General features: G+C 41.4%; 1 protein-coding gene and 1 long non-coding RNA gene across 8 annotated transcripts in view; one reads left to right on the forward strand and one right to left on the reverse strand.

Moving 5' to 3' along the window:
• Window positions 1-14749: 14749 nt before the first annotated feature.
• On the forward strand, window positions 14750-27672 carry LOC122671682. The gene is made up of 3 exons (XR_006334375.1): window positions 14750-14764; window positions 22945-22947; window positions 27471-27672. It is a non-coding gene; the product is annotated as an uncharacterized LOC122671682 (long non-coding RNA).
• LOC122671680 (PX domain-containing protein EREL1-like) overlaps window positions 18902-27954 on the reverse strand; it is a 45754-nt gene continuing 36701 nt past the window's right edge. For all 7 annotated transcript variants that reach the window (XM_043869048.1, XM_043869046.1, XM_043869047.1 and 4 more), the window contains 2 exons: window positions 19345-19563; window positions 18902-19183 (listed from right to left, as the gene is read on the reverse strand). In XM_043869048.1, coding sequence (XP_043724983.1) covers window positions 18929-19183; window positions 19345-19563 — 474 coding nt within the window. In that variant the 3' untranslated portion in view covers window positions 18902-18928. The remainder of the gene's footprint in view (window positions 19184-19344; window positions 19564-27954) is intronic.

Raw genomic sequence — 27954 nt, forward strand, 5'->3', positions numbered from 1 at the left:
GGATGCAAGGGCAGATGCAAGTCCTGCTTGAAACCACCTGCGTATCCATTCCTGTTTTGAAGGCCTGTTAGGTAACCTAAGGGGCTTTCCTTGGGATTTTCCCTACTACTTCTAACACTCATGTATACCTCCCTAGGCATCAGCACGCATACGGGAAAGTGACCTAAACAGGAATCAAACCGCGAATACAAATCTGGATAAACAATCAATCGGTGAGTGGGTTTGGGTTGATTTTTAGGAATGTATATATATATTATTACATGAATATACATCATTAATCAAGCATGTTGCATTCTTGCATTTATAAACTATGATTGGTTGAATTGTTGATGATTATGAATGTGGGTAAGTTTTATTGCTTATGTCAGGTTATAGTGTCGGGGAGTGCCAGCACCAGAACCCTATGAGGTAAATTTCTATTGCATGTCATATTGGCCTGTATGTGCCGTGTTGTGTTGGTACCCGGGTGCTAGATGGAATGGGACATTGATGCACTTGGAATACCTCTCTACAAGATAGTATCATATAGTATAATTGCAGTTAGGATTACATTCCCTATGCTATGACCCTTGCCAACAGGGGTTTTGGTATTGGGTAATCAAGGCTCCCTGTATACTTGAGGAGTGATACAAGGCCAAGTCAGGGATGATCACTGGTTAGCAGGGTTTACCTCTGGGTGGCCTGGGGCTTCTACCGGCAGGGCCCCAAGGTAACAATTGGGGTTTCACTGTGGGGATAAGAGAAGAGAACCAAAGTGTCTCCCAAGTTGTTACAGTAGCGTATGCCTAGTGACCTAGATTGTGTGTTAGGTGGGCATTGATTAATAATTACATGCATCATAGATTATTTAAAATTATTGTATGTGCATCCCCATCCCCTCATTGGGCTCAGTGGAGCTTATCCCCTTGTGTACACTCTTTATAGATGTTATTGCAGATGACGGTCTCGTGGCGAACCTCGAGGTTCGTCCCTCAGACTATGATTCTATTGGTGCTAAGGACGGGTGTGCTTGCGATGATTACCTCTTGGGGCGTACTAATGGGGATTTGATCCTCTTTTGATTATTTTAGGGATTCTACCCATTGTATAAATATTTACTGTTATACACATGTTTTGAGTTGTTATGTCACGGTCAGTCGAGGTAAACTGTTATTACCCTATTATGTATCACATAGTCAATTGAACGTGTTGTAACTGCTATTTATATGCTTCTGCAACTCTTGAGCTTAAATTTGAAATGTAAAGTTACTTTTGCTTCCGCACTCTGATATTGTGATGATTATATTAGTTTAACTGTGATTTGGACCACTACATTCAAGATCCTAGAGGTGATGTGGGATGACACGTGTCATCCTAGTCATACCCCGGTTAATGTATTATTTTATCCCTATATTGGGATGGGAGTATGACACCCAAACTTAGATTGGATTGTTAGGTGGAAAATCAATTAAGACATTCATGCATCATATGTAGTGAGCATCATATATATACTTGTACTTTCTTGTGTGATCTAATTGTTCATTGGACTTAGTGAAGCTCATCCCTTGAGGGTCTTCTCTTTTTAGATGTGGATGCAGACTTGGTGGATTCAGTTGAGGCTGACCCAGCGTATCAGTATGGCGATGGTTTGGATGTTTGGGGTGTTCCTAGCGAGGAGGAGCACGAACCTGATTGTACTTGTGAGGCTTATGCCTATGGGGCACAGTAGTGTTGGGGCTTAAGGCCTATTTACATTTTGAATTTTATTTCGATGAACGGTTGTAATTAAGGATAATTTTGTTCCTTGATTATGATATGCTTGTATATACTTAGTATGGTTTTGATAAACAATGTGATGATGGGATAAGATGCAACCTACTTATATGATATTATCTATTTTGTTTCCGCACTCTGATAATTTGTATATGTTATATAGCTTCTGCACACACTCTCATAGTAATTGTTAAATGGAGTCAGTTATCATGGTTCTGCAATAGTAGATCCTGGTGTTGGTGTGGGATACAGAGGCGTATCCTAGTCACTCTGCCTAGTCTTAGGGAGTGGGGTGTGATAGAGTAGTATCAGTGACATTTTTGCTCTACCATTTACATCGACTGATCCGACTCACAATTGATTTACTCAAGGTTAGAAAATGCCTAATAAAAGCATTTACAACACACAATAAATAAGTGAAGACATTTAATTAATAAGTATTAAATCCATTAATTTAGAACTATCCTTACATAATAGGCCCCCGTCCAAGGGCGACATAACTCAATAAAAGAAAATTAGATCTTAATTCCTCCATATTCCTTGATATCCTATCAAATAGAAATGAACCTAATGCTTGACAAAAAGTATTAGAACATAAACTACTAAGAACTAAAAAATAGAATCCTAGATTTACCCCTTTTCTTTTCTCTTTCCCTTGCCCTTCTCTAATGTCTGAGGTGGTGACCTTTGAATCCTCTCTATGTTTAGACGACCCTCTATGCCATCCAACCTCTCCCCAACCTCATCAAATTTAGTACCAATGACGTTCTATAGGTTTAAGAAGTTCTCATCCATCTATTGCTCCATGGCTATGAAGCGCTACATCATTAAACCCCAACCTGGTGGGCCAGACTAAGGATCCTCTCGTGGTAGTGGTAGAGGAGGAATATCTGGCCATGGTTAGGAAGTCTCGGCTGCATGTGAGGAGGAAGCCCTGGATGCCTATGAAGTCAATGAGGGCAAAGGTCCTCTGTGTAGGGACAACAATACGTGGACAATAGTGGAACCTACTAGGATACCTCCACCATCTCTCCCATCTCCATAAGCACTGTCATCGTCCGAGCCATCATGACCACCATCACCAGATCCACCTCTCATTTGTTCTTTTGTCTCCTCCTCTGCAGCATCTCTGGCTACTTGCACTCTGTCGAGTGGGAGCTCTGTACTACCCTCTCGCCCAGTCAACCTCATCTTTCTCAATGTGGTTCTGTCGAAGAGAGTATCACGTGGCCCTCTCTACTCCTCATCAAAAGGAACCCTAAACTACGTAAGGATCCTTGTGATCAGTTTGGCATAGGGCAGATTCCCCTCCTCAAGGTGATACACCCGGTGTGCCAAAGATCCTCATGTTCCGCGAAATGAAGCCAATGTGCATCAAAGACCCGCACTTGTGATTGGTTCCTAGCACCTCTTCTTGGGAGCATGGTTCAATCTAAGCACATGTAAGATCCAAGTAAACACACGAGGCATGAGCACATAAACAAAACAATCAATATGGTGTCGTGTGGTGGTGTTTTGCAAAGGTGTTAAGCATTCAAAGGTGAAGATACAACAAAATAGGGGAATTGTAGGTTTTCAAGCCTTGGATGAATGGGTCTTCCCAAAATCAGGATGGATATGTGGATTCATGGTTGGGGCAACCTACCAAACTCCATTGGAACCCTAAAATCCAACCAAATTGCAGAAACATCAAATTTGGGGCAAAACTCATAAAAGCCCTAATTTTCTAGTTGGAAAAATCCAAAATTTAAGCAATGAGGTTATGGAGATGCAATTTTGCATGAATAATTGATGCACCACCCTGCATTCGATGTTAAAGCACTCAAACCATCATCACATCGAATCAATTTTCCCTAACACCTACCTACATTGTGAATTTGGGAAAATCCCTAAAATCCTAATTGGAATTGGGAAAATGGGATTGAGCATCAATGGAACATAAAACTAGTTCTATATGCTTACACACATCATATCTTCATGGAGTGATTGAGCAATAGTGCAAGAAGAAGACAAGGCATTACAAAAACAAATCACGATTTTAATCTAAGGTGAAGAATTTGGAGAAGAAATCACCAAAAGAGGTTTTAAATGGATAGAACTCACCTTTGATGTCGATTTCACGATGAATAATCAATGGAGAAGTTTGAGTTTGAGTCGTTTTGAGTAGGGAGACCTCTCTTTGAGTGCTTGAATTCCTCCTCTAGCGGCAAGGGCAAAAAGAAAATTCCCAAATGTGGTTGCAGACTGTTTTAAAAATAGAATTTACAACTTGCAGTCGATGTTTTCGAGCCCAGGCATCGTCCGCAAACAACATCCGCAGACACAATCTGCAGGAAAATTGAATTTAGGAAAAATTTTGCATGCATCGTCGGCTGACCTGTGGACGATGTAAAACATGATCCATAAGCATTGTTCGCTTAGTGCAACTTTTGCCTTATAATGGAATCCTTTAAGATTTTGAATTCCATGCACATATTTATACATTGTGACTCACCTAAACATGATCCTACCCCACTCATGCATACTTTTAAAAATTTTAATGATAAAATTCATGGAGTTTAAATGTGAGTTTCACTTGGTTCCTCCTCCTAGGAATCAATTATGGTCCACAACCACAACCAGGCCACTAGAGAACCAACTTCTCCGGGTCAAGAATCTACCGAAGCATCTGATCCAGTAGTTCCTGTCGCGCTACCCGTGTTTTCAACACAGGACGTTACTACTACCTTGGGAGATATAATGCAATAATTTCTAGAGCACCAGCAACTGTTCCAGGACAATGCATTTGCTACAATGCGGCAATAGCAGTAGCAGTTCATAGCTGACGTGAATGCTCGGTTCCAATTTGCACATCAAGTGCAAGCCATGCCAAAAATTTCTTCAGTAACTACTGCACCATCTGCACCCAACACACCTAAACTAAGCCTTGGATGCTACAACTGCAACAAGTGCAGATACAAGTTCAGAACTTGCACATATCATAGGCGTAGGCTCAAGTACGTACCATATCTACAGGCCATCAGTCCCATGCAACCACAATAGGACAGCAAACCCCACGGGAGAATATCCACCATGACTACTGAAAATGCTAGGTCATCTTCGGGCATAGTGACAGGTACCTCTCCTAACTCACCAATGCTTGTGCAAGCTTTGTTTTCCCTACATAACTAGCATGACATCAACTTCATTCCCTATGTATTGGATACCTTGGGTATACACCGACCAGCCGTGCATGCATTTTCAACCCTTGAGTTTAACACTCAATTAAGTCGCCCACCGCTGTTAGTATGAATTTTTATTTTATGTAATCTTGTCGTCAGTGTGAGACTCTCTATTTTGTTTGACCTCGATAGTTGTCTCAGGCTTTCCTCGAGAGCCATCTGGAGATTCTGTGGAGTAGTCCTAAGTACTCTTGAGTGAGCCTATGGCCCCACACGTCACTCGGGAGTACCATCCTTGGAACTCATTCGTAACCTTAGCGGAAGTACTGGGAGTGGTCCCAAGTACCCTTAGGTGAGCCTATGGTCCCACGCATCTCTGGGGAGTGCCATTCTTGGAACTCGTAGTAACCATGTCAAAAGTGCTGAGAGTAGTCCCGAGTACCCTTGGGAGAGCCTATGGCCCCACATGTCTCACGGGATAGCTATTCTTAGAACTTGTTGGTAACCCTACCGAAAATGTTAGGATTAATTTGGTGTATAGGTCAGCCCATGGACCGTGTCATGTAGAGAGTCCCAGTTTTGTATCAGATTTTGGGAGTTGGTTAAAGGCTATTAAGCATGTAGTTGAATCCTGGTATGGCAATGCACTACAGATGGTTGAATAGTTGGTATTGAGTAGAGGATATGGAGACTTATTTGGGTACTGTTTATATCGGGTATTAATGTAGCCAAGTTCAGCCGAAAATAAGGTGTAACTGAAACTGAAGGATTTGATAAAACTTTGCTCAACAATAGGTATGAATGGAGTAATGGGTCACCGAATGTACCCTATGTCATTGGAAGTGAACAATAGGGATTCCATAAATATTCCAATTCATTCTAAAGTTGAGCTGGGCAGTGGATAACCGGATGTAGAGGTTATCATTGAACAACCACGTAAGCTAAATGTAATACATACTCATGGTGTGCAACCCAAGACTCATGGGTACAAGTACTGGTCCATGCACGCAGAAATGTCTAGACTTTTTGAATCCTTACGGTGAACATTCGTAGCTTGAACTTCCCCGGGTCCGTATATATATCGAACTTCAGACTAATTTGGGGCCAGAATTGATTCAGGCTGTTTGTATAAGTGTGGATACCATTGAGGATGATTCAAGCCAGTTCAGCCCAAATTGAGGAGAAATACAGACTTGTAAGGATTGCAAATCTTCACAACCGCACTATTTTCCCTTAAGGTACTACGAAAGAAAATTCTTTGGAGGCAAGAAACATCTTGGGATTGCATATGCGGGATACTGTTAAAGGACCCGCAACTAATCTGACTATCAGGAACGTCAAATTTCGAGGATGAAGTTCTTATAAAGTGGGGGGAATGTTACACCCATGCCCAAATTCTGGGTCTAATTTAAACTTTGTATGTAGAACCGGCATCAAAGTAACGGGACATGGTACCGAAGCTATTTTTGGAAGTCTAAGGAGTAAATCTGCCCATGGCCTATTTGAATGAAGTATACTTTAAAACACATGTATTTAGGTCATATTAATGTACGGACACCCCGGAGAAAACCCAATGCCATTCGAAGCCACATTCGACAAGTTATGGCCTTTGCGGATCATGCATGATGACCTTGCGGATGATCGAATACATCATCCACAAAGGATAATTTTCCCCATAAAATGAATCTTGTATGTGAACCTCACATGCTCGGACCTGGGGCTTAACCCTTCTATTCCTAAGTAGCTTTTGACCTAATTGACTTATCCTAACCCTTAGGACATTTAGACTAATGATCAAATAAACCTTAGTGGAGTCTTAACCCATTTAAGGCATTTTAAGCAACCCAACCAAACATCCCTTAGTGCTCCCATCCTTATATTGGTAAATCCCTTTCATTTCGCTCATTTCCCAACCCTAGAGAAGAGAGAGAACGTGGAGAGCAAGAAAGGATGGAAGAAGAAGGAAGGAGACTCACCTTGCTGTCCCATTCCCATTTCTACACATTCCTTGAGCTCTACCACCATTACTGCACTCTTGGAAGCTTAGCCCAAACTTGAAGAATGTGGGAAGGAAGAGGATAGAGCTGATCCAAGCTCAGGAACCCTCCCCCTTGCTGACTCAATCAATTCCCTTTATGAGCTCTCTCAATCCCTCTCTATCTCCATTGTTATCTCTTAGGTTTAAATGGTAGATTTGTTAATCTGATCTAGGACCATAGGGCTTTTCAATTCTAATGATTGGATATCTCAAATTGTTGCTGGAGGCAGCTATTGTCATCCCCAATTGATTAATTCTCAGCCCCATGACCAAAAACCACCATTGTTTCACCCAAAATTTGAGGATTTTTGGGTTTGAAACCCAATGTAGGTGAAGGACCATGTTTGGGATTGATTCCCAAGGTTCTAAGTGACCATAAGAGTGTAGGAAAACCTCCCATACAACCCCCCTTGAGTCCCTCTGAGGTTGGACCACCAACAGCTCAAGCCAGTAATTCAAAGAAAAAAGCATGGAGACAACTTGGTCTGCACCAAGATTAATATTTCATGATCAATATGTTGTGGTAAATTAATTGGGAATAGAGAGAGAGAGATGGGAATGCTAGTGTAGGACACATTCTCGGATAGAAAATTGCTTCTATATATATATATATATATATATATATATATATATATATATATATATATATATATATATATATATATATATATATATATATCATAATATTATATAAAAGCACGAATGAATGCTTTGTGGCAAAACTTTTCCTTGACTATTTTACCCTTCTTGTTTATGTAAGTACCCTTTCTCTCTTACTATACATTTTCTCTTTCCAGCTTTCTATTTTTTAGTGATTCTTGGTACCCTTACTCTTAACTTTTTATAGTAAGTTTTCCTTTCAATTTAAGGAAGCTCTACACTTTTTCTTCCCATTCCACATCTCTCTCCTAAAGATCTCTCTTCTCTTCCCATTTAATGGGTGATGTGTCGGATTGTTCTCTCTCTCCCTCTACTCCACTTTCCTTTTGCCTCAAAAAATCTTTCCCTCCCCTATCTCTCACAAAAAAATTAGTTCCTTATACCTCTAGGTCTGTTCTTCCACTCTCTACCCCACTTTCCTTTTTTTTCTCCAGAAAATCTTTCCTACGCCTTTCTCTCACGTTCCTCCCCTACCAATAGGAAACCTCATTCGATTCTTTCCTATCTACCCTCCCCCTCTCTCCTTCTAAATAGATTCCTCACTCTCTCTAATACATCCCTATCTTCCTTACCATTTGGAAACCTACTCTCTCTTTCCATCTCCTCATATCTATCCAATAGGAAATCTTCCTTCTTGTTGAGAATAATTGTCATCCTTGATTATCTCTCTACAAGGTGTAGAGTTATATACGTACAAGCAACATCACATGTGAGATCTTTACAACTTGTGAGATGCTTTATGGATCCACTTAGAAATGGAAACTATCCTATGTGATCTTTGGTTAAGATGGAAGGTTACATCATATCACATGTGATAATAATCAAATTAGGAAATGGTTAAGCCATATCACATGTGATCATAACAGAATGGGAAATTGTTAGAATAGGTAACTGCAATGTAATCCTCAAGATCCTGTAGAGTACTGATATGGTAGATTTGATCTATGATCCTTCACGATTCCATCTTGGTTGCATGGCTAGCTCATGCTTGGGAGAAAAGATATGATTTTTTATATTCTCTTGGTTGATACACCCCCTCAAGATGGGGATTTTGGCCCGCAAATCTGCAGCTTTTCTCTAAGAAAGTTGAATCGAGCTGTGCTGAGACCTTTTGTGAGAATATTAGTAATTTGATCCTTAGTTGAAATAAATTGAACTTGGAGCTCATGAGAGGCCACCTTGTCACACACAAAGTGGAAGTCGATTTCTACATGCTTTGTGCGTGCATGGAAGACAGGGTTGGTAGATAGATAGGTAGCTCTAATATTGTCATACCATAGAACCGGTAGAGCCTGATTTGGAATCTTGAGTTCACCAAACAAAGATCGAAGCTAGGTCAGTTCAGCGTAGGCATCAGCAACAGCCTTGTACTCAGATTCAGTGGAGGATCTCACAATAGCTTTCTATTTCTTGGAGGCCCATGAGATAAGATTGGGACCCATATAGATTGCATAGCCCCTGGTAGATTTGTGATCAAGACTGTTGCCAGCCCAATCCGCATCCGAAAAGGCCTGAAGTTGAAGAGAGTCGGATTTGGAGAAAAAAAGGCCAAGATTGCTGGTGGCCTTTAGATAATGAAGAATGCGTTTGACTATAGACCAGTGATCTTCTGTTGGTGCATGCATAAACTAGCAGGCACGGTTGACTGAGTAAGCAACATCCGGTATGGTGAGAGTAATGTATTGTAAGGCACCAACAATCGAATGATACTTGGTGGGGTCAGTGAGTGGCACACCCCTGCAGGTGATGATGAGATCGTGGTGGCAATGGGTGTTGTAACTGGTTTACAATTAGTCATGCCGGCCCGTAGCAGGAGATCAGAGATATATCTGGACTGAGATAGAAGAATTCCAGATGACTTATATATGGCCTCAATGCCAAGAAAGAAATTGAGTGGGCCAAGATCCTTTATTGAAAATTCAGTTGCAAGTTGCTAAAGAAGAGCAGTAATGTAAGACCCTTGATTGCCTATCACCAAAATATCATCAACATAGACCAGAACATAAGTAGTAATTGTGTCCTTAACAAAAATGAATAATGATGAGTCAGTTTGGGAGGACCAAAAACTGGAGCAAACCAAAAATTCAGAGAGGCGATGAAACCAGGCCCGTGGGGCCTGCTTGAAGCCATAGAGGGACTTATGAAGTCGACAAACATGATTAGGATATTGTGGGTCAGTGAAACCCTGTGGTTGGGCCATATAAACCTCTTCATTTAGGATCCAAGAAGGAATGCATTGTGGACATCTAGTTGTCTGATGGACCAACCATTGGAGATGGCTAGGGATAGTACGGTCTTGATTGTGGCTGGTTTAATGACAGGGCTGAAGGTTTCATTATAATCTAGGACTTATTGTTGATGAAAGCCTTTTGCAACAAGGCAAGCTTTATACCGCTCGATAGAGCCATCTATCTTTCTCTTGATTCTGTGCATCCATTTACAACCCACAATATTCATAGCAGCACTATGGGGAACAAGGGACCAAGTCCCATTGGGTAGCAAGGCATTAAATTCATCGGCCATGGCGGAACGCCATAGGACATCCTTATTAGCTTGAGAGAAGCAAGTGGGTTCATCAGAGAGATGTTCGGGTATGGGGGTAGGCTGAACAGAGTGGGCTTGGGGAAGGGAGTTAGGGTCCGCATGGATGGCGGTGATGGATTTGGTGCGAGGTGGTGGAGGTGCGGAAGATGGTGGGGTGGGTAAGGCCAAATGGGTGGGTAAAGGCACGGGTGAGGGAGGCGGGGTTTCCACAAGGGGTTGAGGCTGGGGTGTGTTTGGGACGGCCACGAGTGGTGGAGGTGGCAGGTTTGGAGGTGGTAAAGGGGCTGGGGGCGCCACATTGGATTGTGCATATGGGGTTGGGCATAATGGAGGAGGGGGGGGAGGGAGAGTTACCCTTTGAAAGGGAAAGACTGATTCGTCGAAGCGAATGTGTCTAGATATGTAAATGCGGTGAGTTGTGAGATCCATACACCGATAACTAGAATGGGTTGGACTATATCCCAAGAAGACATAAGGGGAGGACTGGGGATCGGTTTTATGGGAGTTATATGGACGAAGCGAAGGGAAACATAAACACCCAAAATTTTTTAGAAAATAGTAGTCAGGGGCTTGTTGTGTCACTAGTTGGTACGGTGAAACATTCCCAGTAACAGAGGACAGCATTCTATTGATAAGAAACACCGCCGTTTCAAAAGCATAGTCCCAATAGAACGAAGGAACAGAGCTATGGGATAAAAGAGTGATTCCCATTTCAGCAATATGTCGATTACGACGTTCAACCATCCCTTGTTGCTCATGAGTGTGAGGATAAGAGAAACGGTGTTGAATCCCAATATTTGCAAAAAAGGAGGACAAGGACCAAAATTCACCCCCCAGTTAGTTTGCACAGATTTTATTTGATGGGAAAATTGCCGTTCTACAAAGGATTGAAAGCACTTAAAAACGGAAAACACATCAGATTTTTATTTGAGGGGATAAAACCAAATGTACCTACTAAAATCATCAACAAAAATTACAAAGTACCTACTGCCTTCAGAAGAGGCAGTGGGGTAAGGACCCCAAACATAACTAAAAATTAGATCTGAAGGAAAAGAACTTCTAGAAGACGACTCATGAAGGGACAGACGATGCGCTTTGCCCATCTGGCAAGCAAGGCAGAGATGAGATGACGGCGAAACTTGTGTGTAGGAAGCATCAGGCGAAGAACTCGATTATGTGGATGTCCTAGGCGACTGTGCTAATGATCATAAGAAATTTGGGCAACATGGTTGGCACTTATTAATGATGATGATGGCAAGGAGTAGAGGCCATTTTTACGCGGTCCGGAAAGTAGTATTTGGTTGGTCACCAGATCCTTCACAAAAAAATGAGAGGAATGAAATTCGAAATAAACATTATTTTCAGAACAAAACTTTTGAACGAATAAAAGAGAGTTGGTAAGGGATGGAACATGTAGGACATTGCTTAAATTAAATGAACGGGAATGAGAAGGGATGGATACAGTATCGGTATTAGAGATAGAGAGTCCCATACCGTTTCCAACTTGCAACTGGTTGTTTCCTGAATATGGATCATAAGTGGAGAAAGCTTGGAGATCTAGAGTGGCATGGTGTGTGCCGCCCATGTTAGGTATCCAATGGGGGACGGTGGTGGGTAGGTGGTTGTTGAGTGGATGGATTATAAGGTGGTGGATTGGATGGATGGTAATAGGGTTGGGGATTGGCAGTAAAATAGGCGATGGGAGGGTTTGAGGGGCGAGGGAATGGGTGAGCAGGTGGGGTGGGTAAAAGTGGCGGTTTGGGGTTATTGGTGGTACCCGGTGCCTGATGACGATAATAGCAAGAAGCCGCCTAATGATTCATTCTGCCACAAACAGTACAAGGGTTGTGAGCAAAGGCATTCGAACGACCAAAGCCACGGCCACTCCCACGGCCACGGCTCCAAATGGTGCCACGAGCAAGGTTGGAAGAACCAGAACCCCGACCATGAGTGAAGTTGGCAAGAGGAGTGGCAGAAGTGTCAATAGTGGCACGACGAGACTGCATAAGTGATTCATGGCTCATCAGAAGGCCATGGAGTTCGGTGATAGAGAGTCCTTGAGGCCCAATAGGGGAGAGACCATTGGCTGAAAATCTTCACGGAGAGATCTAAATATATGTATGTTAAAGTCCTCAGATGGGAGAGGTTTCCCGGCAGCAGCAAGTTCGTCGGCAAGAGACTTGGCACGGTGGAGGAACTGGGTGACCGTCTCATCATGCTTATGAACAAGGTTCTGAAGCGCAACATTGAGAGAGAGAATGCGCGTAGTATTGGGAGAGCTATACTCAGCATGGATATCCCAAATTTCCTTTCTGGTTTCATAACTAACGGCGATTGTAAGAGTATCATCGGAGAAAGAGGCAATCAATAAGCTCATAATAAATGCATCCTGTTCACGCCAACTAGAAGAGGCAGTTGGATCTTGAGGGCGAGGTTCGTCTCCAGTGACATAGTCATAAAGGCGATGACCAATGAGATACGGCTGAATCTGAGACTTCCAATACACAAAGTTTGTGGAAGATAGCTTGATGGAAAGAAAGTGATGAGCTCCACTAGGGAGGGATGGGGTAGGAGTGGTGATGGTGGATCCCACGGCTGAATCTGGTCCAACCATAATGGAGGGGAGAATAAGGAAACAAAAAAAAAAAAAAGAAGGAATAGTGCTCGTTGGAGCTATGGGCTCTGAGATACCATGTTGAAAATAATTATCATCCTTGATTATCTCTCTACAAGGTGTAGAGTTATATACATACAAACAATATCACATGTGAGATCTTTACAACTTGTGAGATCCTTTATGGATCCACTTAGAAATGGAAACTATCCTATGTGATCTTTGGTTAAGATGGAAGGTTACATCATATCACATGTGATGATAATCAAATTAGGAAATGGTTAAGCCATATCACAGGTGATCATAACAGAATGGGAAATTGTTAGAATAGATAACTGCAATGTAATCCTCAAGATCCTGTAGAGCACTGCTATGGTAGATTTGATCTATGATCCTTCACGATTCCATCTTGGATGTATGGCCAGCTCATGCTTGGGAGTAAAGATATGATCTCTAATATTCTCTTGGTTGATACTTCTAAATAGATTCCCTCTCTCTAATGCATCTCTCCCTCTTTCCCTCCAATATCTCATCCTCTACAATTTGGTTGGAAGAAGATACACAACCAAATCACATTATTCTTCAACGTGATTCTCTCCCTCATTATTCTTTATAGATAGCTTTATGGCTTTCCAATTACGTGTTGGAGGAGATCACCATCTTTTCTCTCCGGCCAGAACCTTCTTACCTACTTCTTCTCCGCACCATGTAATTTAACCCTCACAGACACTCACCATGGCCTTGCCACGAATGAAGAGCAGAACACTCAAATGACAGACGTCAAAGATGATGACAAGGAATTGATAAATTTTATTGTTGTTGATGCTCATGCATTGAAGCTGCAGCTGCTCTGAAATCCCCAAGGCACTTGTTGTAGAGGTTCAAAGTTTCCGGCGTCCCAAAGAAACCATACTCTTTTATCCACGGTAGGTGACTTTCAATAGCAAAGGTTCTTCTTTGGGTAGACTGAAAGGTTGACATAAAGTCGGCATTACCATTGGTGTCATCACCTGCGCCTCTCTCAGTCATATAAGTGAAGTTTAATGCTAAAAAGTAGCGATATTATTCCTTTTGATTTTGAATTCTTTTTCTTTTTTTTTAGATTCCACAAGTTATTTCTTTTAATATTCTCAAGGAAATTATCAATTACTTTGTGGATGATTTGATAATGGAGGATAGTGTTGAAACTTCCATCTCAGTAAATCCATTCTCTCCCAACTTCCATTATGTGAGGTCTTTGTACCAACCTGATCGATGCCCACATCAATAAAGTCTTATGTACAAACCTCCGTAATGGAGGTAGTCTCTCCTCAACCATTGTTTATTAGTGAGGTCTATTTTAGATTCTATTATGCCTCTTACATAATCATTAGTTTCTCTTTGCATTTTGGTTAAATGTATCAAATTCATGTCAAATACAAGGCTTGCTTTTAATCTGGTGGTGATAGCTAGATATATTGTGTGCACTTTGAAAATGTCTTAATTTGGTCCAACTTTTTATATTCTGTTAAAGAAGCCTACAAAATTTAATTAGGAAAAAGGGAACAAAGGGAGTACTTGGATTTTGGCTCTATACCATGAGTGATAAATCCCCAACCTCCTATTATCTTCATCAATTCATCTACGGAGTCATGCTTCTCGCAATCAGTCAGTCTTCATCAGATTTCATCCTATGACCTCCTTCTTTGTCCACCTCTGTGATAGAGACGTAGAGGGATAAATCCCCAACTCCCATCCCCACTCCCACCAACAAAATACCTTCATAATATCATCAAAAATCAATTCGATTATGATATATGTCACATAGTGCACAGGTGAAGCGATTGAAGATCTCTGCTATGGCCAACACAAGACCTCACTGACTAAGCTACCCGGTAACTTCTCTTCCTCTCTCAAGTTCCTAAGGTTTATGTTTCATGGATGCCATCCTATAGAGCATGGAAGTTTAGATTTGCTCATCTTTGTTGATTTTTTTTTTAAATATTCTTAAACGGTGTGCCATATTAGATACACAATTCTTCTCTTTTTATCTTTCCCTCACACCTTCAAAAGAAAAATTCTGGAATCATCATGTTTCTTCTGCTGATCTGCAGCCAAATGTTCCTTTGGGATATTGCATCATGCCTCTGCACCTATATTTTCTATGATCATATATTAAAATGAAAATTTCTTGGTAAAATTTGCATTAATTTAATCAACTCAACTCAACTCTACTAAGCCTTATACCAACTAAATGGGCTCAACTTCACAAATCATGTTTCGATATTCAACTCTATTCCGAGATATTGATAAAATCTGCCTAGAAATGGTTTATCTGAAATTTTTCAATTTGTCATTTTACTTGGAAACAAATGGAGCCTAAAAGGCAAAATACAAACCGGTTAATTGGTTTAGAGGAAGTAAAGGATAGGATAAGCAAAATAAGGATTAAATTCTCAATATACAAAATAGCTGGGTAAGTTGCTTGACTGCTAATTCTGAGGTGGTACTTAGATTCTTTTGATGGCTTTGACTGGCATGGATCAAAGTCTTGGTTCTCTTCCCTATTTGCTAAGATGGTCATCTTTTGATTGTATTTTGGCTTTTTGTTGTGCAGGTCGGAGTATATTGTAATTCTATCCACATGATGGAGATTTACTTACTCCTAAAAAAAATTTAGCTAAAGATGCTTAGACTCCTCTTTTTATGTGGATTTCAGTTCTTACATGCATGTAAACCTTTTAGGTGCAAGGAGTGAAAGAGAGGCTGCATGAAAAATGGATTGAGATGGACAGGTCAATCAATCTAAAGATTGTTGGTATTCACAGTCTAAGTTCTTCATTGGGTTTGGGAACTGGGAACTGACAATGGTAGAGTCAAGTCTATTGGAACAGAAGATGCTCTATTCTTGCTTGGAGAAAGTGAAACAGATTTGATAATTTTTGTTCAACATTTGATACTTGGTTGGTCAAGCATGACACTATGCTTGTATAAATTTTTCTTGGCAATGGGCTTTGATTAACAAATCACTTTAGTTGCCATTTCTTCATCTCACTGATTGCCCCTAATTGGTTCTACTGGTAAATTTCAGTGGAAGCATTACTTTACTTTTTTATTCTCCTTTTCAGTTTGCTATTCATCCTTTACAATATCTATATTTCAGCTAAGTTCATGTTATAACTTATCCCTATTTTATGCTTCTTAAATGCAACACTGGGCAAACAAAGGCCACGGCCCACGGGGACATAACTTGTTGAAGCCAATAGAGAAAGAAAGCGATCAGACTTACAAGCTTGTTTCTCTTACTGGCTCTATATATCAATCTTTTATTTGATAACAAAGAAACTACCTGACATATCCAAACAGATCTGTGTGGCAGTTGGTAAATTGTTTCATTGACATACCCAACGAGGATGCAACAAAACTTATTGATGAATAGTAATATAAATATTCCTTTAATAAATTTCAAGATTTCCTTATTAAGTACTCCTCACTTCCCTCTTACTCTCTTGCCTTTTGATTAATAACTTGAATTTGTAGTTTTTTTGGAATTATGATTACATTGGTATGCATCTATGCTGTTGTAAACACATAGGTAACTCTTCTTCTTTTTTTGTTTTTTTTTTTTTGTTAACCTCCGAATATTATCTGGGACCCGGGGAAACCCCTAAAATTTTATTACTGATGAAAGAAAATCAAAGTACAATTGGTGGAACATAACCCGCCTTACTCCAGCCCAAGGAACATAGAACACTCACAAACCAACCGAAACAAAAGGCAAAACCCACCATACAAAGAAAGAAATAATTATAATCTGATAACTGGTGAGCCAGCTGAATCTTCTTGCAAAATCCGCCCCCAATATTGCTACTCCATCATTTTGTTGTTTAGGTTTCATGCCCAACTACAATAATTTTTTCTATCGAATAGGCCAAAAATAAAAATAATTTGTCAACTCCACAAGCTCCAAGCTTCCCTCCCTATCTAATCCCTCTCTCCCCTATCCTCATCCTCTTCCCCTTCACCCACCCACTCTCTCTCTCTCTCTCTCTCTCTCTCTCTATATATATATATATATATATATATATCAATCAGAATTGGCCAAGACTGATCCCGATCCGGATCCCAATTCCAAATTTTTAAACCTTGGTCAGAAAGGAGGGATTTTGTCTTCTCCATCATAGAGTTCGCCAACAGTTGCAACTGCAGGGTTTGGTGGAAAAAGAAAACAAGTTGCATTTTTTAAATTTGAGGGTCCATATAAGAGTACTAAGGGTGCAAATCGCTTAAGTTTCGGTTCAGTCAACAATTCGTCTCTATTAGGGCTACAACAGAGTTGGGTTGGGCTACGCTTTTCAAAACCCCAGCCCAACCCTGAGTTCCCTTAGCTGGGTCTAAGCACAGCCCGGCCTTGCCCGGCTGTGACTCAGAGCCTAAAAAATCCAACCCTGACACACCCTCAAGCCAGGCCGGGCTGACCTGATTGACCCTAACCATGGGGAAGGGGGAAGGGAGATGCATGGTTTGGATTCTTTTTTTATTCCATTATTCCCCTCTTCCACGTTTTTATTCTTACCCAGTTTTTTGTTTTTTTTTGTTTTTTTTTTTATAGAAATGATTAAGAAATATATTAAAGCAAGGATAAGTCTGAAACATACATCCTAGATCTATTACATCTGGCTTTTATAGCCGTATCATTTGCATACTGAACAAAAGTCCTATCTTTTTTACAAATACAAAAATGCAATCTAGAGTCCAAAATAGATTTAATGTCCCATAGATCTGTGAAGAGAGCCCAAGAGACCAGTGTTTGGTGGGTTGAGTGAACCAGGTAACCAGATCAAGAGAGTCAATCCAAATGTTTAGAAACACGCCTTGCAAGGAACCTATTTGTTGCAGTCCGAGTAGATGCCCTTTTGGTTCTGCTTCCTGCGCGGTTCCTATATAACCAAAATCCGAATGTTATAATGTTCTTTTCTAATTTCTTTAATACTGTTGATAATTCCCAATGTGGCATCACCATTCCAATTAGCTAAGATACACCCAATAATAATTGGATAACCATCAAACTTTGATGATCATGGTTATTCTTTTACTAGGAGAACAATTAGCTATGACCAATTGATGTTGATATTTTCTGAAGTGTTATACATATAAGGCAAAATGGGTATAAAAACTAAATTCTTTAGTGAACGCAACTGCGTTTTGTCATGTCTTGATTGATTGAAGTAATCTAGTAATGAAATCTTGAAAGAAGAAGAAAGGTCCGGCTCAGCCCAAGCCTCAACATTTGCTTGGCCTGGCCTTGACTTAGGACCAAAAATTCCCAGCCCTAACCGTCTAGACCAAGGTATCTCATCCCAGGTCCTGTTCGGATTCAAGGCAGGCTCGGTCCAACAAGAACCAAAACCAAAACGATTATTAAGGCTTCCAAATTCCGAAGCCATAATCAGTTTGTTTTCAATTAATCAGTAATCAATTATTCGATTTAGGGAAAAGGCTGGGCATGCCACCAGGGTGCCCAGCATATGTCTTCCTCTCTCCTCCCCTGATGGAAAAGACCCCTTTGCTCTCTTGTGTCCAGGCCTATGATTCATGTAAACTGCTAACTTACCAAAAACTGACAACATACCCAGCACACACCCTTCTGTTATCGCCTTATCGGTTTATTGTTCAAAAACTAAATTGAAGTGACAAAAAATTTCTACACTAGCCTAACAAACCAAATCCGAATATAATTACTAATCAGTTAGATTCAGTCTAGTTTCATTGGCCTGTTCTCAGTTCGCTTTTCATTTTTGGTTCAAAATCGACACCCTTGGGTACAAATGGGTAGCCTATGAATACTACCACTGTAAGAGTTTTTTGGGTAGAATTCCAACTCGGAGAAGTTCCAAGGGACGTTTCATTTCGTACATGGTAATCCTCTTCCTCTTTTCTTTTTTATTACTTCGGCAAGAAAGAAAGACATAAAAACAGTGGGGAACGGGGCAGGAGATTTTTCAAAAATAACATTACAGCAGTGTTCCCCAAGGCTAATAATAATTATATATGAAATCACAAAATTACAAGGTGACTGCATCAGCATTCACCAAGAACTGCAGCCGACTCCTGCACGTTTACCGGATCAACCACAGAGAGTAGAACAGAAGAAACAACCTATGGCATTTTACCCAAATTTCATCTTTCTAAGAACCTGTTCAGTACTGTTTTACTCGATTCTTCCTCTCCAGCATCTTTCTCTGGCATAACTACTGTCTTCAGAGCACAGCGGATCACAGAGTTGACCTGTTTCCTTAACCTGGCATTGTCAATGAAGATATCTGTCAGCATCTTCTTCACCTGATCATCTGTTGTTAAATCATTCCCAATCATAGTGTGATCTATACTTGCAGAAGAGACAGCATTTTCATCGTCTTGTGCTAGAAGTTGTGCCTGATTAAATTTTGTATAAACAAGTTAGAGGCAGAAAAAAACAATGAAAATATTAGAGGCCACAAATGGAGAAAGGAAAAAAAAAAACCTCTTAAACATACCTAAGAGGGAATGATGTTAAACCAAAATGAGAGCTAAGATATGATTGATATGAATGATACCTCTGCAACTAAGAGGCCAATTCTGTTGTCGGATGTTGCCAAGAGATCCAAAGCATCTGACAGTGAAGAGGAATCCACAGTGAATTTATCTTCCTCTTCCACAAGGAAGTTAACACTGCATTCTTGAAGCCGATTACGAAGAATTCCACATTCATTTAGCAGCTTTGCACTAGCGGTTTGCGCATTTTCCTTCCTTTGTTTTTCCCTTCCAAGAACTTTCTGATAATATCAATAACAAAACACAGTCAGGATTATCCAGTTCAAGGACACACCCATTCTTGAAGAAACCAAGCGTATACACAGAAATGGAACAAAATGCAGCTTATTATTTCTTTCTTTCTGTTTGCACAAATAATATAAAAATACAATCAAAGATTTTTTGGTTGGATTTCAATTTCACATTCAGGGGATGATTTCAAAATTTTTTGGGTATTTGATATGATTTTTACACACTATTTATTGGAAATAGAAATCGTCAGAATCTGAAATTTGGAATTAGCTGGAAAGCTATTCCAAATCTCTCTCTCTCTCTCTTATTTTCATCCACCCCAACCCTACTCCTGCTCCCTCCCCAACCCCACCCCTAGCTCCCGGTGCAACACCCCCTCCCCCTCCCTGCCCTGCCCTCTCCCCCACCTCCAACCCTGCCCCTGCTCAACCCCCTCTCCCCCACCCCCACTCTGTGATACGAAGAGAGAACTGGGAAGGAAAAGGGCTAATGCCACTTCGAGGGGGCAGCCTCCTAGAATGGGGGATTGAGAGAGGAGAGAGCTATTAACTAATTTCTTCATTCATACCCAACGAATACAGTGAAACTCCCTTTTATAGGGCAATACAACCCAACCCTAGCTAACTACTTAACAAACTACTTAATTAATTACCCAACAATCTAGCTAATCTAATCCCAATCTCTAACTACTATTCTTCTAATTATACTGATCATAACATTGCCAACCCCTTCAGAGAACCTTGTCCTCAAGGTTCAGCTGCATACAACTGGCACACCAAGCAATCCATAACCGAGAAGAGCCACCCAAATTAAGCCGAGTTGACACCAAAAAGTTGCGCCATCCGCAACTGAAAGAACGGCATGAGGGTCCAGACCCAACTCAGCCCTGTGCCAGCGGCTGATAAAACTGATTCAAGGCTCGAGGGCTTAAAACCCCAGCAATACTGGTTATGGATTGTTTGGTGTGCCGGTTGTATGCAGCAGAACCTTGAGGACAAGGTTCTCTGAAGGGGTTGGCAATGTTATGATCAGTATAATTAGAAGAATAGTAGTTAGAGATTGGGATTAGATGAGCTAGATTGTTTGGTAATTAATTAAGTGGTTCGTTAAGTAGTTGGCTAGGGTTGGGTTGTATTGCCCTATAAAAGGGAGTTTCACTGTATTCGTTGGGTATGAATGAAGAAATTAGTTAATACCTCCCTCCTCTCTCTTACTTTCCTCTCTTTCTTTTCTCTCCACTCTTCCTTAATTTTCTCTCTTACTTTCCTCTCCCCATCAATGCTGCAATCGTTGATGGCCAGAACGGTGGAGTCGAGAACGGCAATTCCCCCCTCCCCACCAATGCTGCAACTCGGCCCAACCTTCGCTTCTCTCAAACCTTCCACGAACTCCTGTGTCTCCCGCACTGATACATCTTATCTGTTTCTCCGGTGCCGGAATCGTACTGTGAGACATCCGTCGCTTTCCTCTGGTTTGGCAGGAACGAAATCGAATCATCGACCCTGTCTTGGAATGCAATCGAACTCGATCCACGGTATCAGCGTCGGTGAGTCCGGCTGAGGTAATGGAGCAGTCACCCGTGAAAATGAACACTTAAGGTTATGACGATTGTTGATGTCGATTTAGGGGATCGAAGTCCCAACCAAATCCCTTGGTTTCATCAGGATCCTCATCGAGGACCCACTTTTTGGTATAGGGCTTCGAGGGCTTCTTGTCTCGGGAAGACACAACTGCATCGCCCAGAACCCGATGGCGCTTAGGTAGAAGCCCAAAGGTGGTGCCGGCTCTGGTGGTGGCCGAGGGTTCCATTCTCCAGCGCTCCCAGTCGCACGCGTATGGTGGTGGAGAGTGCCAATAAGGGATGCTAAGTGGGAAAGCCGTTGTGAGACGGTGTTGCAAACGATTCCTAGAGCCGTCGGCAATGGCCATGGTGGATTGGAAAGAAAACCCAAGAAGCCTGCAACATCACCCATTGAAATCAACACGCCTTTAAGCGTGATGCGATTGGGTTCTGCAACAGCAACCGTTGAAACATCTGTTGCTCCAACGAAGCTTGAAATGATTGAATGTTGCAGCATGAAATCTTGCAACGAAGCTGAGACCTCGGGTATCGGCGGCGGGGAAGCGACTGCCAGCGGTGATGGTAGAACAGAGGACGAAGAAGGAAGCTCCATTGTTGCATCTGGAAAATCGTTTCCAGATTCCTGCTGATCTGGAATCTGGTCCATGACGGTAGGGATCGTAGTTGTTGAGTCATCCATTTCAACCAACACAGTGATGGAATCATCGCCTTGCTCCATGGAAAATTCGTCAAGCACCGAAGGACCAGAACGGAGCTCCAATGCCCTTGTGAACGCCGGCCAAGTGCTGAACTGGCTGGTGCGGTGCATTGACTGGAACCATTGGAAGGCCCTGCCATGCATGTGAACAGAAGAAACCAGCAGGCGCAGATCGTCCAGAGTGTTGTGGCACTCAAAGAATTGTTCTGCTGTAAAAATTCATTCCAATGGATCTATGCTATCAAATCTGGGAAAATCGAAGAGGACGGTCCCAGGTTGAGTGGTATTGATTGGAAAAACGTTTGCAGAACGAAAGATAATACCCATGCGCCTTTCTGGTGATTGAGAAGGGCAGGGAAGAACAGTGGTTTGAGGTGGAGAAGATGCAAGGATGCGTAGCGCTTGTTCCGGTGGTGGTGGAGGAATGGGCGTGAAACGAAGAAGAAGATTGGATATCGCTTGTTGCACAATGGATGGAGGTGGTGAAACAGAGGTGGAGGATGGGGTGAGGCGGAGTCCGTCGGCCATGGGGGTTGCCGAGTCTCTCAGTGAAAGCATAAATGATACAAAGAGAGAACTGGGAAAGAAATTAAGTTGAAGAAAGAGAAGGGATAATGCCACTTCGAGGGGGCAGCCTCCTAGAATGGGGGATTGAGAAAGGAGAGAGCTATTTACTAATTTCTTCATTCATACCCAACTAATACAGTGAAGCTCCCTTTTATAGGGCAATACAACCCAACCCTAGCTAACTACTTAACAAACCACTTAAGTAATTACCCAACAATCTAGCTAATCTAATCCCAATCTCTAACTACTATTCTTCTAATTATACTGATCATAACACTCTGCCCCTACACAATGCCCTCTCCCCCGCCCTGCCGGCCTGCCCTAAGGCTCGAGTTGTTCGAAATTTGGTACAACCTCACCCTATCAGTCTGTAACCAGTACCTTCTCTCTTGACTCCGATTTTTTGAAGAAGATAAAAAATCTAACGGGCTTAATTTATTGGAAATAAGCTTTGGGTTGGGTTATGCATGTATTAGGCCTTTGATCCCATGTGTTTTCATTATAATGGAACTAAAATATGGGTAGCAAGTAGGCGTATGGGATTAGGGTTAGTTAGTTCTTTTTAATTATAAGTTGTTTAATAGGCTTTGAACTCCTTCACCTTTCGTGAGAAGGATTCCTTTCATTAGTATGCTTCTTATTTTTGTTGGTTAGCAATAGGATTTGCTTTTTCTAGTTAGATTATGATTCTGTTTTAGTTGGCTATATAAAGCTTGTAAAAGCCAAGGCTCAGAGACAATTTATGATTAATGAAGTTTGAAGTTTCTTCACGAATGCTGTGCGATTCAGTCACGGTGAGATGCTGATCTTGTTTGGTCTGAAGCCTTGGACAGTGGGATTCTAACCCAATTGGTGGGAAGTTATTGTTATTGTTATTCTTTTTCTCTGTACTCTGTTTTACTGCAACAAGGTACTGATTTGGATCTTCCATCAGTTGAGCCTGCTGTGTTTTGTTTGATCCTCTAGTTTCGGTCTTAATATTCATCTGTTATTCCTGGGTATACTGTTCTGGTTGGATTTCATCCGAAAGTACTTGATTTTATGACTTGCAGTTCCCCTGTTTTACCCTTACTTTCAGTCAGATTTATTTAATCACCTGAAACAGATTACTCATCAAATTAAGGTGAGATTTGGGGGCATTCAAGGCAACCCTAGGACTCATCTTCAACCAGCGTATCTCCCTGATTTGAGCTTTGGTTTTGCTGATTTTAGAAATCTCCTATTTTTCTGTTTTATGTTTTATTTCGATCTGAATTTTCAAATTACTTTTAATCCGGCTGTTGGATTTACTTAATATTTCCAGGAGGGAAACTCAATCTGAGTTCAGGGGTTTTCTGATTCTCAGATTTGATTTTATTTAAAATCTCTGGTTTGCTGAAATTCAACTTCAGATTTGTCTCTTCTAATTACTCTTAATCCGACCATAAGATTATTGTCATCTTTTGAAGAGTGTCTATTCTATTTCTATGTGATTGACTGTCAGAGTTTGACCTTCATTTGAGAAGGTTGACTTTTCTAGTTTGGGTTACTTGGTATCCTGTCTGAGGGGTGTTTAGCCTGAACCTAGGGTTCATCCTACCTACCCTCCACCAAATTGTTATCAGAGCTATGGCTACTCCAACTACTAACCCTAGAGGAGATCAAGGATCAATGCAACAACTGATTGATATGATCCAAAGCTTTATCTGTTGAGGTAGTATTTATGAACAATGATCTGAACCAGGTGTTGACAACTTGTCACCACAACAGCCCACTCCAGAGGATCAAAGAGGTGAGTATTACCCTACACCAGCTACATCTCAGAACACCAATCGACACCAGGGAAGGCTGCCACAAAGAAATTTTACACCACAGGCACCTCAGGGTACATTTGAGGATCACATGAGGACATACTTCGGCCACAACTAGGTTTTCCATCTAGGTGGCATGATTATTCATAGAAGGTAAAGCTGGAGTGGGAGTATAATGGAATGCTCAATACACAGGTATTCCTTGACCGGGTCAATACGATTGATGATTACTTTGACTTGTACGACATTGCAGAAGCTAGAAAATCAAGTTAGTCAAGACTAAACTTGTTGGACCAACCAGACAGTGGTGGAGAATACAGGGCAGGGACATTCGGAGAGGGGCACACTTATCGCAACTTGGGGAGACGTGAAAGCTGATATCAAGAGCAAGTACCTTCCACAGTCTTTTGTGCTTTGTCTACATGATCAGCTGAACACACTCTGGCAGAGTGCATTGCATGTGTCTGAATACACAAATAAATTGATAGTATGTGTTGTCATGGCTAGGAGTGGAAGAAGATATGCATCTGATAGTTTGGTACAAACTTGGGCTGTGACCAGAAGTAAGAAAGGCAATGGGAACAGCTGTTGTTTATGATCTTCACGACTGTTAGGACAGGGCATTAGAGGCAGAAGATATGCTGAAGATTTCCATCATATGGAAATCAAGCCGGGGAGTACAGGAGACCACCAGCTACCACTCGACCACCTCCATTCACGGGTAGACCGAACAACACTCCCTTATATTTTGATAAAAAGAAGGCTCCAATGAATGTAAACAGCCACACAAAGTGCTACCACTATAAGTATGGACACTTCGCCAAATTCTGTCCAGAGAAAGAACAGACTACAAATGCTGTTGTTGCTGCCCGACATATTGGGGAAGATGTTGAAATCAATGATGGACTTCATCCTGAAGACCAACTATCGGATGAGTATGACAGTGGGATGCCAATTTATAAGGTTAATGTGGTTGCTAGTATTTTGGGTGCTGAATCAAAGAAGAAAATAAAGGAAGCAGTCAAAGAAAATGAAGTTGAAGACAAAGCTGGAGTGATCAAAATTAACTGTGATGATCACGAAGAGGTAGAGTTTGTGCCTCAATTCTTCAATGAGAAGGCTCCCAAAGTTGAGGACTTTATGGATATGACATTCAAGATTGATGCTGATTCAGAGATTGAGCACGTAGAGTTTGTCATGGCACCAGAGTTCTTTGAGGAGAAAGCTCCACGCCTTGAAGACTTTATTCGTAACATCCACGAGCTGCGAGAGTACTGTTATGGTTTGAAGATGTTCACCATACAAAGTTGATTCCTCCATTTTGCAAAACTCAAGATCAAGTTTTTTTTCAACCATAGGAGAATTGATGCAGAGAAGCCATCTCTTATTTTATTGGACATAAGCTTTGGGTTGGGTTACATATGTATTGGGCCTTTGATCCCATGTGTTTTCATTGTAATGGACCACTTTAATGGGCCTAAAATATGGATAGAAGGTAACCATATGGGATTAGGCTTAGTTAATTAGTTCTTTTTAATTCTATGTTGTTTAATTGGCTTTGAATTCCCTCACCTTGCGTCAGAAGTAATTGGTGGAGGGCCGGATAGGAGAAGAGAATAGTTGCAGGGGAAGGGGAAAGAGGTCACACAATCACACACTCTCAAAGAGTAAACTCAACAAACTTCTATTCAATTCACTATCCCCATTGTAGGGTTATGTGCAAGTATTTAAAGAAAGAAATAACAAGACTCCTAGTTAGACTATGAAACTAAAATAACTTGCAAACTCAAACTCTAACTCTATCTAACTCCTATGTAGTCAACCCAAAACAAATAAAAGACTTAAATAAATAACCTACTAAATAACTAATTCCAACCCTTGTCGGACCAAAACCCATTGGACCTATATTCTGTTTGGGTTTCGTTCTCCAAATCCTATCATGATGGTCCAACTAGCCAAATGATACTACATCAATTCTCCTCCTCTAAAAAGAACTCGACTCCGTCGAGTTTGGAAAAGGAACAAGGAGGCCGTCTAAAGCAACACACTGGAGGAGGAACGATCCCGCTACTTTCTGGAGTTTAATGTCAGGGAGATCCTTAACGGGGAGAAACTTCATGGTTTTGTTGTCGTGCTTGAAGGAGTAGGTATTCGCATACCCGCAATGTTGTTCCTTCTTATCAAACAACCACGGTCGACCAAGAAGAATATGACAAACCTTCATAGATAGGAAGTCACACTGTACTGTATCCACGGATTCTCCAATAGAGTAGGTGAGTAAACACGTATCTGTAACCTTGAAATTAGTGTTGTTCACCCATGCAACTTTGTAAGGAGTTGGATGTGGCTCTGTCTGCAATCCCAACTTACAAACAACTTTTTCAAAGAAGACATTAGTTCAACTACCTCCATCAATCACCAGACTACATAAATGGCCATTGCACTTTACACAGGTCTGAAAGATACTACAACGGCGCCAATATTCATCCTCAGTGACTTTGTGGGTGGTCAGAATATGATGAAGAACATAACAAGGATGTAGCTCCTCATCATTGTCAATTGACTTCACCTGGGCCAAGCTCCGACAATAAATCAACTTTCTCAACACCAAGGTGCTCTTTTGGAACAATAGGGATAAAAGAATCCTTATCAATATAGGCCACCAAACGGTTGAGACACTGAGTAGTTACATGTCTATATCCTTTGCATGCAAAACACTAAATGGACTCAGTTTGGAATCATAAAAGATTTATCGAAACCACGCCAAGGTAGAGAATACGGTTTGCTAGGGCGTGAAGATACCATGTCAAAATCATGACGAGGTGGAGGATATGGTCGGATAGGCTGTGAGGATGCCATAGATGAACTAGTAGCTTGTGGCTTGCTGAATGACTTTTCTTGGGGGGGAAGATTGCTGCTAACGGTAACTGTTACTCCTAGGAAAAGTGTCTAGAAAATTCCTTCGAATATAAGTCCGTTTCAGACATTCTTCAACCTAATATGCAACCTGTACTGCAGCTTCCATTGTAGGCAGTCGACTGGATGCTAGAGCAGCACTAATTTGAGGGTGCAAACCATTGCGGAATTGTGCCACTAATACTTCTTCATCCCACTCAAAATCAGATCGAATGGCATAATAACGCCCATTCTCTCCCTACGGTCGAGCTGCTTGTAGACCACTCTCTCCCAGTGATCGAGCTGATCATAGAGCACCGTTTTGCGTTAGCATACTTTGACGGCCACAAGCTCCTCAACTGTTAGGTTGTGCTGTTTCAACTGTCCAAACCTAAGGTGCATGCGCTGCTTGTAGTCGGTAAGCAAGAATCTCTTATTCAGGACTTCATGCATTTCAACCCAAGTAGTAACTAAACCAATGACTCGGGTTCGATTTCGTTGTTGTTGCTTGATTCACCAGACTCGAGCTGTGCCTTTCAATTTAGCTTTTGCAAATAATACTTTTTTGACCTCAATCAAACCATACCATCGAAAAAAATCTCTAAACTGTGAATCCAGTCAGGGTACTGCTCTAGATTCTTATCCCCATAAAAATCAAGGACGTCCAGCTTTGCTGCTTTTTCAGCTCCATAATCATCATAACGGCCAACTCCATAACGTGGGGGTGGTGGTGTGCCATGAGGAGGGAAGAATCACCTACTAGCATGGGACTATACCATTATTTGAAGTTACTAGTCGGTCAATAGAAGCTTGCGTAGATTCCATCATTGCCTGAATGGAATTGATGGTT

Source organism: Telopea speciosissima, chromosome 8 (assembly GCF_018873765.1).
Source record: "Telopea speciosissima isolate NSW1024214 ecotype Mountain lineage chromosome 8, Tspe_v1, whole genome shotgun sequence".
Classification (NCBI taxonomy): Eukaryota; Viridiplantae; Streptophyta; class Magnoliopsida; order Proteales; family Proteaceae; genus Telopea; species Telopea speciosissima.